Source organism: Haliotis rubra, unplaced genomic scaffold (genome assembly GCF_003918875.1).
Source record: "Haliotis rubra isolate DU_JTF1 unplaced genomic scaffold, ASM391887v1 Scf167, whole genome shotgun sequence".
Classification (NCBI taxonomy): domain Eukaryota; kingdom Metazoa; phylum Mollusca; class Gastropoda; order Lepetellida; family Haliotidae; genus Haliotis; species Haliotis rubra.
The window spans coordinates 423,436-442,412 of NW_025765636.1; the positions used below are offsets into that span (position 1 = coordinate 423,436).

The 18,977-nt window shown below is 38.9% G+C and overlaps 2 protein-coding genes across 3 annotated transcripts in view; one reads left to right on the plus strand and one right to left on the minus strand.

Annotated features, from left to right (window-relative positions):
• Nucleotides 1-18,977, plus strand: part of LOC124272181 (solute carrier organic anion transporter family member 2A1-like) — a 58,660-nt gene that overhangs the window by 2,551 nt on the left and 37,132 nt on the right. The window contains exons 2-10 of one of the 2 annotated variants that reach the window (XM_046707320.1): nt 407-1,172; nt 1,931-2,017; nt 2,939-3,106; nt 3,408-3,572; nt 3,995-4,187; nt 5,863-6,040; nt 7,699-7,859; nt 8,566-8,630; nt 8,935-11,093. In XM_046707320.1, coding sequence (XP_046563276.1) covers nt 422-1,172; nt 1,931-2,017; nt 2,939-3,106; nt 3,408-3,572; nt 3,995-4,187; nt 5,863-6,040; nt 7,699-7,859; nt 8,566-8,630; nt 8,935-9,206 — 2,040 coding nt within the window. In that variant the 5' untranslated portion in view covers nt 407-421 and the 3' untranslated portion in view covers nt 9,207-11,093. Of the gene's footprint in view, nt 1-406; nt 1,173-1,930; nt 2,018-2,938; nt 3,107-3,407; nt 3,573-3,994; nt 4,188-5,862; nt 6,041-7,698; nt 7,860-8,565; nt 8,631-8,934; nt 11,094-18,977 lie in introns of those variants that run through there. The other variant, XM_046707319.1, reaches the window with a different exon arrangement.
• The window catches only part of LOC124272182 (vitamin K-dependent protein S-like), a 28,068-nt gene continuing 20,560 nt past the window's right edge, over nt 11,470-18,977 (minus strand). Inside the window, exon 9 of the mRNA XM_046707321.1 lies at nt 11,470-11,486. The gene's annotated coding sequence lies outside the window, so the exon portion shown is untranslated. The remainder of the gene's footprint in view (nt 11,487-18,977) is intronic.

Genomic DNA, 18,977 nt, shown 5'->3' on the forward strand with positions numbered 1-18,977 from the left:
CCCTCCCTGTCCTGAAAGTTTATTAAAAGAGCATTGGAACTCTCGTGAAAACGGGTGAAAATGAACTGTGCACCACCAACCCACCACTTTCTCAGAAGGATCTATCCGGCCCTGGTTGTACATGTTATCGTATGGTCGTATGGGACCGGTAGAATAGCCTAGTGATTAAAGCGTTTGCCGGTCACTCCATATGGCGTGCAATATTTGTAACCTGTTTCGGTTGTCCGATATAGTTGGTATAACGGTACCAGAAGCAAAATGAACAAAAACCATAGTATTAGTCCTTCATCGCACACTGGCAGCATCCTACTTTTCGCACATCGATCAACAAACAGACAAACAAACAAAAAAACGTGTGTTGGTGATGTTAAATGCACAATCATAATACTTATATTGTGTTTTGCAGGGACAATCTGGATACATGGAAAGTATCAACATGGATTTAGAGGATACAGACGCTAAGGGCTCTATGCTCATGCTCCCCGATAGTTCTCTAAAACGAGGCTGGCGGAAGCAGAGGGATGGAAGGGAGACAACCCCAGATGACACCAAATGCGGGATTGGAGGTTGTACACCAAATTGTATACAGTGCTGCGGCACAATGGCTTCTTTTACAGCAGTTTACAGCTTTTCAGGATTGCTCACGACTGCCTTGCAAATCTATATGGCAACTCAAATCACAGCCCTTGAGCGCCATTTTGGCTTTAGCAGCTCAGTCACTGGGTTTCTCATCAGTTGTAACGAGATAGGATTCGTGTTAGTAACTGTCATTGTGAGTTATTGCATCCGGAAAATGCATATCCCTCGACTGTTGTCCCTGACAACTTTGTTCTACGGCATTGCGGGTTTGATATGTGTTATACCATTCATATTAACACGGGATCAAATTAATCCTTCAACTGATGCCAACGTCACCTCGAAGTTTCAAACTGGGACGCTGTGTCATCTTCAGGTCACCGTTGCCCCAACGTCTAAGCCAAATTCAACGGGAAAAGACGTGTGCAGCGATACCAAGTTCTCGTATGTAGAGGACGAGAGTATGAGGAAGATCGCGATTGCTATCTTTGCCCTAGGAATGATTATCCAAGGTGTCAGCAAGGCTCCCCGAGTTGCGGGCCTCGCGACCTACGTTGATGACAATGTTCCGAAAACCAAAACAGCCTTGTACATGGGTAAGATACTTAGACCTTATAAAGTGTGATCATGAGACTGTTTATATTTAATTTTGTCTCACTGTTCAGTATGTTTCTCCATATTCCTGAAATTACCATAAATGTGATTAGGTGTTTGCCTTGTAACAGCCTTTCAAAAAAATCTTTCAGTTTGAAGTAAATCATTGTTTATGGATAGCTTGAAGGATTGAAGGATTGTCTTAATGGACAGAACCCCGAGGACAGCAGCCTAAATGAGTACACCCAGAAGTATTGTTCCTAGAACCCTGAAGGACAGTACCCAGATGGATTGAACCTTGAAGGTCAGCATCCTGAGTGGCAGCACAAAAAGGCCAGCATCCTAAAGAATTGTGTCCTGAATGACAGCACAAGAAGGTCGGCATCCTGAAGGACTGCGCCCTAAATTGCAGCACAAGAAGCTGAGCATCGAAAAGTATTGCACCCTAAGAGTTTGCACCATGAATTACAGAATGACGAGGTCAGCATCCTGAAGGACTGCCGCCTGAATTGCAGTACAAGATGGACCTAACCCTGAAGAACTGAAGGAGAGAATCCTAAAGGAATACATACAAAATGGCTGCACCTTTAAGAAGGGAACAACCGCATCTCTAAGGACAGCATCCTGGAGGACTGAGCCAAGGACTGCAACATGAAAAACACCAGCAGGCTATTGTCACGTCGTTATCAATTAATGTTCTATGTCAAATATTGCATCCTGCTCATACATAAATATTATGAAAGTATGCCGTTGTTGACAGGAATCATCATGGGAAGTGCAATCTGTGCCATGGCCATCGCCTTCGGAGTCGCAGGGGTGTTCAGCAAGATATTCATCACATTCGAAGGTGGGTCCCATGTTCACCTACATGAATATATGAAGAGGGTAGGCAGCCTTGAGTCCATCCATTTAGAGTAAGTAACTCTAATTCTTCTTTGAGGCGAGTGAGCCCCTTCGTTTGAGTGAAACACGTGTGTTTGTTCAGCCCACAGCAGTAAGGAAAGTAAAGGTCGTAATTGGAAGGAACAGATCAACGATGTACAGTTTAGATGATACGATCGCCGTCCGTGTATACCTTTTATCATCACGATTTCATACTAATTCATAAACAGTTACCTATGATATAGTCCTATGATATACGTAGTCAGAATTATCCTGCCGATTCTGCCTTAGCAGAGATTTCATATGAATACGGAAAGGTTTTATCGGTTTAATTTACCCGGAATCATTATCAGTATAAAACACATATGAATCCTCATCCTATTTAATGACCCTGAACATACCGATCGAGAACGAAGCATGAGGTCAAAATCGCATTTTTGGTCAGTTTCGTAAATACAGGTATTTCTGAAGTCTCTAATACTCCCGCTTCACGGCCAATCAATCAGGGATATTGTCCATATATATATATTTATAATCATTTGAGTCGAATTAGGGAATTGATACAAGTTACTAGTTACCAAAAGCACGTCATGTCTTATAATAACGTTTTTGTTTTTGCAAAATGGCAAACCTTTTAACAAAAGTGCTTCGCCAATGTGCAGGACCAATCGTTCACTGATGTAAGCCAGAAGCTACATGGATATATACTCAGCAAGAAAGTTATGCAACACCCCAATTGTCAGTATTAAAGTATTCAATAGTGCATATTATGATCCATATAATACTTAAATCGTGAATATTGGGGTGGTCCTTTTTTGGGATGCGTATAAATGTACACGTTGTTCAATCTCACGTGCGATACGAATAAACTCACTTTCTCTCGCAGTCACGAATATGACACCAATGCATCCCCGGTGGCTAGGAGCGTGGTGGCTGGGCTTCCTGTCCTTCGGGGTACTGGCAATCATCTTCTCTATCCCTGTCATGTGCTTCCCCAGACGGATGAGGTCAGCTGAAGACAGGCCCGGTGTCAAAACTCCCGTTAAAGTCACAGGTATCGTTTAGCTTCTCTTTAATGCGGGCACTCAGACCAAGACGGGCGGCGGTGGGGTAGCCTAGTAGTTAAAGCGTTTGCTCGTCATGCTTAAGACCCGGGTTCGATTCCCCGCATGAGTACAATGTGTGATGCCCATGTCTTGTGTGCCGAGCCGTGATATTGCTGGAATATTGCTAAAAGCGACGTAAAACTAACCTCATTCACTCACTTGATTTGATGTTTCTTCGTACCCACGTGTATCTACATTATAATACTCACTCACTCACCCCTCGTTTTCAACAATTATATTACCTTGTAGGCTTCTTGAGCGCTCTGGTTCGACTCGTGAGCAACCCAATCTACTTCCCCATCATCATCGCCAACTGCATCACCTTCTTTACGATAGGTGGTATGATGGCTTTCTTCCCAAAATACATGGAGACACAGTTCACTTTGCCTGCTTGGAAATCGAATATGATCCTTGGTAAGTCGAACGTGATCCTAGTACGTTGAACGTGATCCTTGGTTAATTCGAACATGATCCTTGGCAAGTCGAACGTAATCCTAGTAAGTCGAACGTGATCCATGGTTAAGTTGAACATAATCCTTGGTAAGTCGAACGTGATCCTTGGTAAGTGGATCATGATCCTTGGTAAGTCGAACATAATCCTTGGTAAGTCGACTATGACCCTTGGTAGTCGACCATGCTCATTGGTAAATCGATCATGATCCTTGGTATGTCGATCATAATCCTTCGCTCACCCTAATACCGATCTGTATGCGGCCACAACCAACGTCCCAAGTCGGTGTTTGTCAAAGTGGTAACCTATAAATTGCTTTTTGCTTTCTGTCTTTAGTTGTTGAGAAAAAAGCAGTCTTCAACGTGTTCATCTGTGTTATTTACAGGTGCTGTAGGCTTACTTTCAAACTGTGCGGGAACTATCATTGGTGGGATTGTGACGTCAAAGATGAAGTTGTCTCCCTTGACTTGTCTAAAGGTGTCAGTGGGAATTGTCTTTTTCTCCGTCATTGTACAAACATTGATGACATTCATAGGGTGCGTGAACCCCGTTATAAGCAAAGGAGGGACGATCCCCCGGTAAGCTAATACTTCCATGTGTATTTATATTTCCAAATCAGTACTGTCACATTTTCACAATATATTGCAATACATATACGCCAACACATATCGCAGAACGAAACTTTTGGCAATACCCAACCCTAGAAATGAGTGAGTTTGGTTTTACTTCGCTTTTAGCAATATTCAAGCAATATCACTGTGGGGGACACCAGAAATGGGTTTCACAGAATGTAACCATGTGGGGAATCGAACCCAGGTCTTCGGCGTGACGAGCAAACGCTTTAACCACTAGGCTACCCCACCGTCCCACATACCTAAAAACATAATCACGTCGAATCGTGGATGCCAGTTGTAGCTCCCTTTGTTCTCGACTGCATGCGCAGTGAATCGCGTCCCCAAAGACTATTGGGAGACACCGCCTGTGTTAAGTTATAATATTGAAACGGTCGTTATAATAATTGTTCTTCAGCAACACATGCTTGTCGTAAGAGCGACTAACGGGATTGTGGTCAGACTCGTTGACACATGTCATAGTACGATGCGTAGATCGATGCGTAGATCGATGCCAAATGCGTAGATCGATGCTGATGATGTTGATCACTGGACTGTCTGGTCCAGACTCGATTAAGTTCAGATCGCCGCGGTAAAGCTGAAATATTGGCATGTGCGGCGTTAAACAACATACAAACAGTATACAAAGTATACATACACTGAATATATAGGCATACAGCTAGCGAGGGCCTTCTAAATGGGAGAACACAGACAACCCTGTGCCGCAATTCGCCCATCCTCGATAATCTCCAGGGTATACGTTCCGATAAATCTCCACTATACCCTGAATGCACCTACGGCTCGGCCCGATAATTGTATAACCTCCCTTTGGTGGCTCCGCATTCCCACAGTAGCCAGTCAGATAAGCCGCTGTTACAACCGAGCTTGCCAATGTCAACAAAAATAGCCGTCGCAGCCGCGAAATTTGCTACTCAGGTTTGGGGGGGACACATACAGACAAATTGACAGGTCCGAAACCTTAAAAAAATATATGCAAGAACTCCTTCTACCTCTTTCAGAGTACCTCTGCCAATATATTATTGTGTTGCCAAGTTTAATCGGTTAGATACTTTAAAAAGCGAAAGGTGAGTTGTGATTGGTACGCTCAACTTCCCAGCGTAGACACCTGATTGGATAAAAAGCCAACCAAGGGAGGTAATAAAATCATCGGTCCGAGCCGTAGATGCATTCAGGGTATAGTGGAGATTTATCGGAACGTGTACCCTGGGGATTATCGGGGATGCAATTCGCTTTGCAGAGTTGCGTCCCTTTGACACGCCCAATACCATTGATAGTGGTTTGCTCTGTTTATATTACTAGGTTTGTTGTTAAAGATAACCGTTATCATAGGTTTCCGAGGTAACTGATTATTTTGTATTTTCAAGTAAGTTTGTTGAAATTTCAACCAACTATCATTTAATTCCTAGATAACATCGCCCTGTATGCTTCCGTAAGTTTGATTGTCCGTCTGACTACATTATCAAGATTTCCACAAAGCTTTAACCATTCCCTACCTAAACCTTCATTATAGTCATCTAATTCTGACGAAATATAGCATTTAACTTAATTAATTTTACTTTTAAAATGACATTTAAATTTTAACAAGAAAAGTGGACTCTAATGCTATGGCTATTTTTTTCAGGAACACTACAATGTATATTGGTTCAAATTATTCAACGTCGTCTTCAGTGGCGTCTCCTGTCGGTTGTAACAGTGACTGTGGCTGCACAGACGCCCCCTACTTCCCAATGTGTGGCGCCGACGGTGTAAATTACTTCTCCCCCTGCCACGCCGGCTGCAGCGACTTCACCACCAATCATGTAAGGCATCTTCGAGTTCACGGAGTACTTTAAAGTACCTGTATTAGGGTTTGAATAAAACCTATATACTTATAATAGTAATGTTAACGTATGATATTTAAGTATGATATTGACCGCAAAAACATTAACCCGGTAATCTCAACTGTTGGTCGGTTGGTTGTTTAACGCTGCACTCAGCAGTATTCCAGTTATATGGCGGCGGTCTGTGAATAATCAAGCCTGGACCAAACAATCCAGTGGTCGACAGCATGATCATCAATCTACGCAATTGGGATACGATGACATGTGTCAACCAAGTCAGCGAGCCTGACCACCCGATACCGTTAGTCGCCTCTTATGACAAGCATGGGTTACTGAAGATCAGTTCTAACCCGGATCTTCACGGGCCAGTGACAAATGAAGACACTTGGTGTAATTCTAGAGTCCGATTATTTTTTCAGTGATATTTTGTATTGATTTCAAAATATCTTTATTGTCAACTCGGTGAAGTCGTACTTGATGTTTGTGAAAGAATGAGTGAGTGAGTATGGTTGTACGCCGCTTTTATCAATATTCCAGCAATATCACTGCGGGGGACACCAGAAATGGGCTTCACATATTGTACCCATGTGAGGAATCGAACCCGGATCTTCAACATGAGGAACGGACGCTTTAACCATTAGGTTACCCCACCGCCCGTTGTGAAAGAATGGCGCATGACCATATCATTACTTTATTCCTCTTGTTTCAAAGGATCATAAACTAAGGCTCTTACACACACAGATGCCTCCTTACAATTTACCAGACATCGCCACAAGCGGTATAGTACGCACGATTCAAATGGCCTTGATAAGGCAAGCCTTTTTAGATTGCACCAGTGAAAATCCGCGTCAAAATTGGCTTTAAGAAGCCAGTTACGAGATTAGGTGCCTCGCTGACTTGGTTGATGCGTATTATCGAAATATTTGCGTGGATCGATGCTCATGATGTTAATCACTAGGTTGTCTTGTCCTTCCTCGATTATTTACAGAGCACCGTCATAATTATATCTGGAATAGTGCGAAGTGCGGCATTAAACGACACAACTGACTGACTGACTGAGTTTGGTTTTTCGCCGCTTTCAGCAATATTCCAGCAACATCACGGCGGGGGACATCAGAAATGGGCTTCACACATTGTGCCCATGTGGGGATTCGAACCCGGGTCTTCGGCGTGACGAGCCAACGCTTTAACCATTAGGCTACCCCACCACCCCTTAAACGACACAAACATACAAAACAAACACTATATATATTTCCTTTATTGTCGCAAAATGTCACACAATTCTTACAGAGACAAATAATACATCTTTGTCTGCGTCTCCGAGGGAACCGATCAAGGATGTTGGCAATCCTAAAACGTTGGACTGAATCTATAAATATGTTGATCAGGCAAAAGAAAGTATACTCCGATTCAGTGGTGACTGTAAATTACACAAACAATACGTTGATTTTCGATAGAGATGTGTTTGATAATGCAACGCTGTTGTGTTTTAGAACTTAAGTTTCCAGTGTGTCTTTTTGTCTTTTTTGAATCTAGAAACTTTTGTAATTTTTTTGTCAATCCCATTTTTATGTGTATACTTCGTTTTGCCCAACAGTGTTCATCGCCCGACTCATTAACGTCATTTTTTCATGTAGACCTACTCCGGCTGCGCGTGCGTGACCGGAAGTATTAAAACAGCGACCCCTGGACTATGTACTCCGGAATGCCCAATGTTCTACGTGTTCACTGCCGTGGCAGTTGTTGCCGGTTTTGCCATGGCAATGGGGGGAATGCCCATTTTTATTTCTCTTATAAGGTACGTCCACACATGAGATGCTTAAGACACAAATTCATGCAAAACTTTATCTTGAACAGTTTACAAAGCTGTATGATTTAACCAAAAGTGTTGTGAACCAAGTCCCCTGCTGCATAACGTTATATACCTGCGATATATAAAAGTGCTGATGGATAATTAAAATAAATGGAATAAATATCAGTCGTTTTGAATTAACAAACCGAAAAGACAGTTTTATCGTATGCTAATAATTCTTAACAAAAGAATATTTTGAAGTCTTTGATCGGCATTTAGAAGTGATACACATAGTTTTTCATTCAACTGATGAAGGAGTAATACTATACTCCGAAACGTCGCTTTCGTCAAAATAAAGGAGTTGACATCCATGAATTTATGAACATTACGGGACATTATTTTATTAAATAGTAGTTTCAGTCTTCATTGCAAAGAATTTCCCACGAATAGCGATGATCCTTTGTCTGGTTTGTTCCACACACCATCTTAACAGTGGGAATCGGTTAGTTCGTGAGTTTGCATACAGAGGTTAGGGTCAGCGAACTGACTGAAGCCCCTCATTCGCATTTCATGGATGATTGTAATCCCCTGAAATCAAAATTCTGTTTCAAACATATCCCCTCCCAACTCAACCCCAGAATATTATAAGATCGGTCCCACAGGCAAAGAAGTGGAAATAATTCCGTATATATATACGTTTTGCTGTTTACAGAAGTGTAAGCGAAGAAGACAAGCCGGTTTCACTGGGTTTGGCCTCGTTTTTATATACGCTTTTAGGTGAGCATTTGATAATCATTGTAAATGGACATCTTATGAACGAATAATGTATCAATACTTTCTAGAAGCCTTGATTATCGATATTGTCATATATAGTGGCCAGAGTAATTCGGTTCTAGTGTCATTACTGTCTAAAACTGTGTTCATATCAGCACACGCCCCTGTGGGTTCCATCTATTTCTATGTCTAAGTCTTGCATGATTTCAGGATTACATTCCACATCAGATGACCAGCTATGACAAATTTAGATTTGAAAACTTGTTTAGTTATACCCAATTCGCTAATTTTCCCTCCTTCTCCTTAGGCTTTCTACCGGGACCGATATTTTTCGGTTGGGTGATTGACAAAGCCTGCCTTGACTGGAATTCCGGATGTGGAGGGAGAGGCGCATGCGCACTATACGATATAGAGTTGTTCCGGTACCTGGTGATGGGCATCCCGGCAGCGGCTCGGGTTTTGACTCTCGCCTTGTACGTGTTCGCTCTGTGCATGGCGCTAAGACCATCCTCAATATACAGGAAACACGAGGAGGAGCAAGGGACAAAGGAAGAAATAATGAAAATGAAACCAAGATAGTTGGACACTTAGCGTTTTTCATGTGTTCATTCCAGAAAGACTCAGTGGATATGCCACTAATATTGTGGACGTATATATTTATACTGCATATGTGAAGTGTCAGATTGAAGAGCTCATCAGATCACAGTGAGATGTGTCAGGATAATCACAGATGTAAATCTAAATCACTTAATATTTTAACTGTTTATAATAGAACGAGATGAAAACAGTAGTGTAAAGAAATTACAAATCCCCTGACTTTAAAAGTTGAATGTCACAATTTCCGAACTGACTGTTGGGGTGGCCTAATGGTTTAGTCGTTTTTTCTCGCCAAACAGAAATTCCTGGTTCGATTTCCTAAACGGTAGTCTGTCTTCTACCAGACCCTAGAGTTTACAGGGAAAAGGGAGCCCATCTGAAGTCCTGGATGACTGAACAAGTTAAGATTGCCTTAAAATTGTTCCGGGCTCCTGTGTATTTTTTTATGTATTTTTAAAAAGGATAAACAAAATTCTGTGACTAAATGCCAGAATTCTTATGGTCTCTTTTTGGATTCTGTTATTGTTTTAGAAAAAGCAAGTTAACATTTTCTTGGAATTAAGAATTGGCCTAGGCTCCTTTTAGCGTATATATATTTGTTTTTTTTGTTAGATATATATTTATTCAGTAATTTTAAATACAATACATTATTTCTGTGACTTAATGTCAGTGTACCCGTACTGATAATATGCCTGAAGTTAATCCATAGTGTTAATTGCTGACACTATCACCGTACTCTATACTCTCTAGTTCCGCTCCCATCTGGGGGTATTTGAGGATCACGCTCATTATACTAATACTAGATTGATGATCTTGAGGAGCAAGTGGGACGAACCAAGCAAGTGTTTGCAGACATCAAGTGAACCGTTATCAGTTTGGTAAACCCTGAGGGGAAATGGTATATTCCAGGTATTTCGGAAACTATATTTTTCTCCAACGCGTAGCCCAAAAGCTGCGTCTTTCGTTTCACCCTCCTGTAGAGGATGTTAACCAACAATGAGCAGCGAACACAGTAGGCCTAACCGCTGAACTATATATTTGTTATATATCATGGAAACAAATAAGGGAACACATGAAAGTGCAAGTGTTCCTTTATTTATTTCCAGAATTTCACCCACAGTGCAATACATACCTTATGAAGAAACCTGGAAAGGAATAGAGGAACACTTATACTTCTATGTGTTCCCATTTTCGTTTCCATGAGTATATTACACGTACATATGCATTACAGTATTTTGACATTCTAATATTCAAATGTATATCACTTCAGATACGCTTCCAAATAACTGCACTAAAGAATCCGTGTTGTTGGACTATATTTCTGACATATTCAAAATGTTTCACCATATAAGATCTCGGAATTTGTATTCGAACTCGACTTACTCAATTATGTTATTTATTGTCAATAACAAATACAGTTACATTTTGATTTGATACTTGGGGCGATGGGGTAGCTTAGTGGTTAAAGCGTTCTTTTGTCAGGCCAAAGACCCCAGTTCGATTCCTCGCATGGGTACAATGTGTAAAACCCATTTCTAATGTCCCCTCCTTGATATAGCTGGAATATTGCAAAAAGCCGCCTAAAACTTAAACTCACTCACTCACTCACTGATTTGATACTTATGAGTATGTTTGTTCATGCGCACATTTTAACAGGTAAATTCGGTGTGCCTGCAGGAGGAGAGAACCTGGAAAAACTGCCCATTCCAATCAATAATAAACCAATTAAGGTGCTTTAATGAGAAGCATGAATTGCGAATGAAACCATGTGATACAGGATGCTTTTTATATATTTTCAGCAATTGCTGTTAACATAATGCCTTTTCATATTTTTATGTGCCAGGTGGGCCGAATAAAATAATACAATATAATGGGTTCTGATCTGTCTCACGATAACAGTAAATGTCCAAGTATACAAATATATTGTCAATGATTGCTACAAACTTAGAATTGGTCTTCAATAACCCATGATTGTCGTAATAGGCAACTTCGGATGGTCAGACTCGCCCACTTGCTTGGGCGTCATTGTGCCCCATTTGGGACCGATGCTCATAACATCGATCAATATTGTCTGGAGAAGACATGATCATTAGTGGACCATATAGTTCATCCGAGTACAACGTTAAACAACACATGTTTATGCTGTTGATCACTGGATAGCATCAGACTGGATTATTACATTGGGCATATAATTGAATATGATGAGTGCTTAAACAGAAACAAATAAAAAACGAATTCATAGTTACACACACACCTACACACCTTTTATAATAACCTTTTTAGGTTTTATACTTGGTCAGAATAGTTTTGATAATGGGAATTTGTTGTTTGGGAATGAGCTTGGGACCGCAACCCTTAAATAACCAAGAGAAGCATTTATTAGTGGCCAGTGTTCATCCTGTGCATTAGCTCAGTGTTTATATTTCATAATAAGCATCAAATAATTACTACATTGGACAATAATTGATATATTCTAAAGAGAACCATGAATTCATAGTTACATAAACCTTTACCGACAACGTATCTTACACAAGGTAGCGGAGACACTTTACGTCACATGGAAATATATAATACACATGATCTAGCCCAACTGAGAAAAATGCATTGCAAATAAATCATTTTATTCTTCAGTTGGACACGTATACTAAATGTGTTCTCAAACACTGAAATATTTTTTGTTATTAATGAAGAGCTTAAATGATAATAGAACAGAATCACCGAATGCAACTTAAACATAATCATAAAAATACATAAAATAATATAAACTTTCGGTCTACTAGTTGAATAACATGACCACACCATTTATGTCTAGTCTATTGTGAATTACTAAAGATCATATGTCGAAGGGCATGTTAGTGAACGTGTACAACGTATACATAAATAGAGCTCAACAATACTGAGAACCTAGCAATACTTGAGCAACTGAATATTACAACAAGTACTATGTGGGCTCACGGGTGTAAGTATTGTTACCATAATATGTACAGTGTTTAAACATCGATTGATCAAGGGTAGAACGAATCATTTGGATTAAACACAGATATTCATTACTTAGAAAATCATTCACTGACATACGCTTTGATTGTAAACACGCAATAAAATATACACTACGTGCACAAGAATTACTATATTTCCACGAGCCCGGTTATCCGTAATTTAAATTTACTCAGCTTATAATGTCGAACCCTTACTTTATTATACTGTATTCCATTTTGATGTACATTAAATTGTTCGATTAGTGCTAAATGGTCTGATCTAAGTATAATTATAAATTTACTGGTGTACTTAATCAATACTACGCACTAGTATTTTAAAATGTTGCTTTTACTGGAATCAACCAACAGCATAGAATGCAATAGAAAATAAGAGCATAATTTAAGAACATACAATGAATGAAGTGAACATGACTTATCTTAAACTAACCAAGAGAAGCATCTATCAATGCATTTCATCAGTGAAATACAGCGAATACAGTGAAATATATCGGTTTATATCACCGATTAGAGTTCGTGTGGCGCTTAAAATGTTGAATGACATACATTTTAGGAGAGTAATTATTAAATATGATGTTGGAAATCTGAGAGCACAATCCTGTGAGGAAATAGGTGTCTACCTTTGATGGTGGCGAGATTTTATTTTGATATTTTTTAGAACCGAAGCAAGGGAAGTGGCTAACTTGCCAACCCATTCGTGACCAACTTTGTGTTATTCCGGGACAAGCCCAATAGCGACCCGTGCCCCTCTGGAAGGATTTCATATTGGCGCATGCACATCGGGACTACTTTATTCCAATGGTGCTTAATATCAAAGAATCACTCGTATATTGTATTGCTGGTATTTTATTATTGTATATATTATATTTAAAAACTAAACCTCTTTGATTCAACTTAAGGAAGGAGAAAAGATATTTGCTAAAACCTATTCGGAAGTAATTATTACCAGATGTTCACCTTATATTTCCAAATGTGTATTTCTAAAAAGGGTTTAAGAATCACAAATAGGATTTGTTTTATTGGATGTGCAAATAAATAATCTTTTTCAGCTACAATAAATCCCAAAGCAGATGCTAAAAAATAACTTTAAAATATTTCTCAATTTCCTTGCAACCTTGCTGCCATACTCCTGGTTGAAGTTAACAATGGATACGCTGAGCAAATTGTGAATGACAAAAACAAGTCAGACTAAAATATCCCCAAAGATGTGAAACATAATGCCAATGTTATATATTAAAGTTAAGTAGTTAAATAGATGTGATTTATTGTTTTGAAACTCGTAGCGATATATGATTATATTTCCCCAAAATGTTGGAAAGCGCACGTACAATCTCCAAAACAAGCCCACAAGATCGTCAGAAATACACTAAATTGAAACCATCTGTAGGTCACGGAAAGAGGCGAGTAGTTACGAATGGTTGCAAACCTTTGCTCGCTTCACTCGCCATTATAGTCGGTTTGGCTCAAAAGCGGACCGATGAATTGCAATCTAACTCGAAAACTAATAAACATAAAATACTCAATGAAACGCTGATCATAATCAAAACATCATACCCAAAGAACCACTAAACTTTTAACAATGTTTTTATTGTTACTCTTTTAACCATTACATATGAAAGATTTGTGGTTAGTCTTATGCGGAACACCAAATTTATTCTTTAAAAACTTGTGGTTAATTAATACCGAGCGATTAAAACTTGTGGCCCAAAAGTCGCCTGCTTCCCTCTCGCCCGCCAACGAAACCACAGACAGGTTACGTAACTCTGTCGCCAGAGCACTGCAGTGACGTCATATGAGGAACGATTTTCAGTTAGTTGTATAGAAAATGTGTAGCACGCTCATCATTTTGATGATTTCTCGACATCAACGACGACATGCCGAATCGTTGCTTTGTCGTCAATTGCTCTAGGGGTCGGGCGATGGTGTCCCCATGCACAGATTTCCACAGGACCCGCAGTTCGTGCTAAATGGGTTATGTTTGTGAGTGCGAAGCGAGCGTTGTGGAAGCCTGAAACGATATCTTACTTGTGTTCAGATCGCTTCACGGAAGTTAAAGAATCAAAACTACTTACTAGTTGTAGTAAAATATGCATATGATTGATGACCATAAAGATTTTCTATGACACAACTTGTAACATAACGATTTCTTCCTCGGAAGTGAGGTTGTGGTCGAAGTAACAATAATATTGTAAGTAGTATTATATTGACACCCACCTCGCTGCCACGAGAGAAATTGTTATGTTATACGCTATGTCATGCAAAATCCTATTGGCCATCAATAAAATACATATTTTACTACCAGTAGAAAGTAGTTTTGATTTTGTAACTCGGTGAAAACAAACCTAAATACCATTTATCCTCAGACTGGCGGATGTTCCCGACAGAATGCCGCCATTTTAAAAATAAAAAATCTGTTAGAATTAATGAGATTATAGTTTGTTTTCATCAAGTTAGAAAATCAAGACTACTTTCTACTCGTTGTTAAATATGTATTGGAATCATAACCAAACGGATTTTGCATGACACAACTTATAACATAACGATTTCTTCCACGGAAGCGAGGTGGGGGTCGAAGTCACAATACTGCGCGATAAATTTCTTGCTACATTCCCATGGTTAATGTCCACTCACCAGTATGTAGATACTAGTCAATGTGCGTCTTTATATTTGGTCTTATAATCCTAATTAGTTTATTATCATACTTGTATGCATTTTGAAACTAAATAAAAAGCAGACGATCTGCTGATACTTATAGTGAATTTATAACAGAACTGTAATATCTAGACATTTTATAGTTTGCCAATGTGAATCATAATTCGCACACACACCCTAGTGCATGTTGTCTGTCTCATTACACTTCACGGCGAAAACAATGATTCTGTTGAATGCTACGACAAATGAATAAAACAAAATGCAAATATTAAAATTAAAACAGATTAAAGTTATAGGAACAATATCAGGCCATTACCTTGTTCGAGGAATGTATCCATCAATATCCACAAAACTGTTCCAAATGATGTGTCTTTTAACAGTTTAATATACGAAAAAGTGATAAATCTTTTCAGGTATTGGTGTATAGTCTCATTGGTCACCCAAGATAGCACACCTGGCAACTAATTGCATAATGTCCGCCTTTCTTTAAAAACAGTAATTTAGTTAGCCAATAATGGGCAATCAATCAATGTATTGCCGGTTAATCCTTTGAAGAAGGACGTTGTTTTTACGCAGACACCGACACGACAGAGTGTATTCAGTATAGATTAGTAAATCTACATACATAAACACTACCTTTTGACAATTCCGCTGTGTAAGATAAAAGTAATTAATCAATCAGCGTGTTATCGGTTAATCCTTTGATCGATGTTTATAATGTTGAATATTTACTCCAGACACAAGAAATGCCAAATGGGAACCTTTGTCCGGGTAATCTAAGTGTGTTACCACTAATTATACCTGTTATAAATTCATTAACTGACCATCAAGTGAATGATGACAAATAACATGTGTAGGTTTATACCACCTAACACGGGTTACAACAAGGGAGTATTAATTGCTGTATTGCATGTGAAAACTTATGGGCCGACACTGTTTTGAGAATACAAACAGATTTTTACATGACATGATTAAATATCGAGGTAAAAAAACACAGAAATGGGATCAATTTGGATCAGTCATTATACAAATAGGGCCTAACGACACCAATCGATTTTGACAGAATCGTCTATGAAAACAAGTTGTAACTCGGAAACTAGGCAAAGCAGGAGACAAAATTAAATGACAGTAGATTGTGAGAACATATAGCTTTCATTTTCCACAACAATTGTCACGATTTCAGGTTTATACAAGCCTGTAAACAAGATAATTTAACCCCCTAAAATGTAGATGAATTCTGCATCGGCCCTCAAAGCTATTCCTCATATGACGTCACAGAGGCGCGCCGCTCTGATTGGTTGAAATTTCGTTCGCGGGTGAGAATTGTGCACTGTTGTCAAAAAGGTCGATTTAAGTCAATTAAAGGTCGAAATGAGTAGTTTTAATGACGGGGTTTCATTTATAACGATGCCAGTTAGTGATTTATGTATTTGTACCCCCTAGGGTTTATGTGACCTTTAAAGAACCACTAAACTTTGTTTTTTTGTTACTCTTTTAACCATTACATATGAAAGATTTGTGGTTAGTCTTATGCGGAACACCAAATTTATTCTTTAAAAACTTGTGGTTAATTAATACCGAGCGATTAAAAGTGGCCAAAAGTCGCCTGCTTCCCTCTCGCCCGCCAACGAAACCACAGACAGGTTACGTAACTCTGTCGCCAGAGCACTGCAGTGACGTCATATGAGGAACGATTTTCAGTTAGTTGTATAGAAAATGTGTAGCGCTCATCATTTTGATGATTTCTCGACATCAACGACGACATGCCGAATCGTTGCTTTGTCGTCAATTGCTCCTAGGGGTCGGGCGATGGTGTCCCCATGCACAGATTTCCACAGGACCCCGCAGTTCGTGCTAAATGGGTTATGTTTGTGAGTGCGAAGCGAGCGTTGTGGAAGCCTGAAACGATATCTTACTTGTGTTCAGATCGCTTCACGGAAGTTAAAGAATCAAAACTACTTACTAGTTGTAGTAAAATATGCATATGATTGATGACCATAAAGATTTTCTATGACACAACTTGTAACATAACGATTTCTTCCTCGGAAGTGAGGTTGTGGTCGAAGTAACAATAATATTGTAAGTAGTATTATATTGACACCCACCTCGCTGCCACGAGAGAAATTGTTATGTTATAGGCTATGTCATGCAAAATCCTATTGGCCATCAATAAAATACATATTTTACTACCAGTAGAAAGTAGTTTTGATTTTGTAACTCGGTGAAAACAAACCTAAATACCATTTATCCTCAGACTGGCGGATGTTCCCGACAGAGTCGCCGCCATTTTAAAAATAAAAAATCTGTTAGAATTAATGAGATTATAGTTTGTTTTCATCAAGTTAGAAAAATCAAGACTACTTTCTACTCGTTGTTAAATATGTATTGGAATCATAACCAAACGGATTTTGCATGACACAACTTATAACATAACGATTTCTTCCACGGAAGCGAGGTGGGGGTCGAAGTCACAATACTGCGCGATAAATTTCTTGCTACATTCCATGGTTAATGTCCACTCACCAGTATGTAGATACTAGTCAATGTGCGTCTTTATATTTGGTCTTATAATCCTAATTAGTTTATTATCATACTTGTATGCATTTTGAAACTAAATAAAAAGCAGACGATCTGCTGATACTTATAGTGAATTTATAACAGAACTGTAATATCTAGACATTTTATAGTTTGCCAATGTGAATCATAATTCGCACACACACCCTAGTGCATGTTGTCTGTCTCATTACACTTCACGGCGAAAACAATGATTCTGTTGAATGCTACGACAAATGAATAAAAACAAAATGCAAATATTAAAATTAAAACAGATTAAAGTTATAGGAACAATATCAGGCCATTACCTTGTTCGAGGAATGTATCCATCAATATCCACAAAACTGTTCCAAATGATGTGTCTTTTAACAGTTTAATATACGAAAAAGTGATAAATCTTTTCAGGTATTGGTGTATAGTCTCATTGGTCACCCAAGATAGCACACCTGGCAACTAATTGCATAATGTCCGCCTTTCTTTAAAACAGTAATTTAGTTAGCCAATAATGGGCAATCAATCAATGTATTGCCGGTTAATCCTTTGAAAGAAGGACGTTGTTTTTACGCAGACACCGACACGACAGAGTGTATTCAGTATAGATTAGTAAATCTACATACATAAACACTACCTTTTGACAATTCCGCTGTGTAAGATAAAAGTAATTAATCAATCAGCGTGTTATCGGTTAATCCTTTGATCGATGTTTATAATGTTGAATATTTACTCCAGACACAAGAAATGCCAAATGGGAACCTTTGTCGGGTAATTTAAGTGTGTTACCACTAATTATACCTGTTATAAATTCATTAACTGACCATCAAGTGAATGATGACAAATAACATGTGAGGTTTATACCACCTAACACGACAAACAACAGGGGAGTATTAATTGCTGTATTGCATGTGAAAACTTATGGGCCGACACTGTTTTGAGAATACAAACAGATTTTTACATGACATGATTAAATATCGAGGTAAAAAAACACAGAAATGGGATCAATTTGGATCAGTCATTATACAAATAGGGCCTAACGACACCAATCGATTTTGACAGAATCGTCTATGAAAACAAGTTGTAACTCGGAAACTAGGCAAAGCAGGAGACAAAATTAAATGACAGTAGATTGTGAGAACATATAGCTTTCATTTTCCACAACAATTGTCACGATTTCAGGTTTATACAAGCCTGTAAACAAGATAATTTACCCCCTAAAATGTAGATGAATTCTGCATCGGCTCTCAAAGCTATTCCTCATATGACGTCACAGAGGCGCGCCCGCTCTGATTGGTTGAAATTTCGTTCGCGGGTGAGAATTGTGCACTGTTGTCAAAAAGGTCGATTTAAGTCAATTAAAGGTCGAAATGAGTAGTTTTAATGACGGGGTTTCATTTATAACGATGCCAGTTAGTGATTTATGTATTTGTATCCCCTAGGGTTTATGTGACCTTTAAAGAACCACTAAACTTTGTTTTTTGTTACTCTTTTAACCATTACATATGAAAGATTTGTGGTTAGTCTTATGCGGAACACCAAATTTATTCTTTAAAAAACTTGT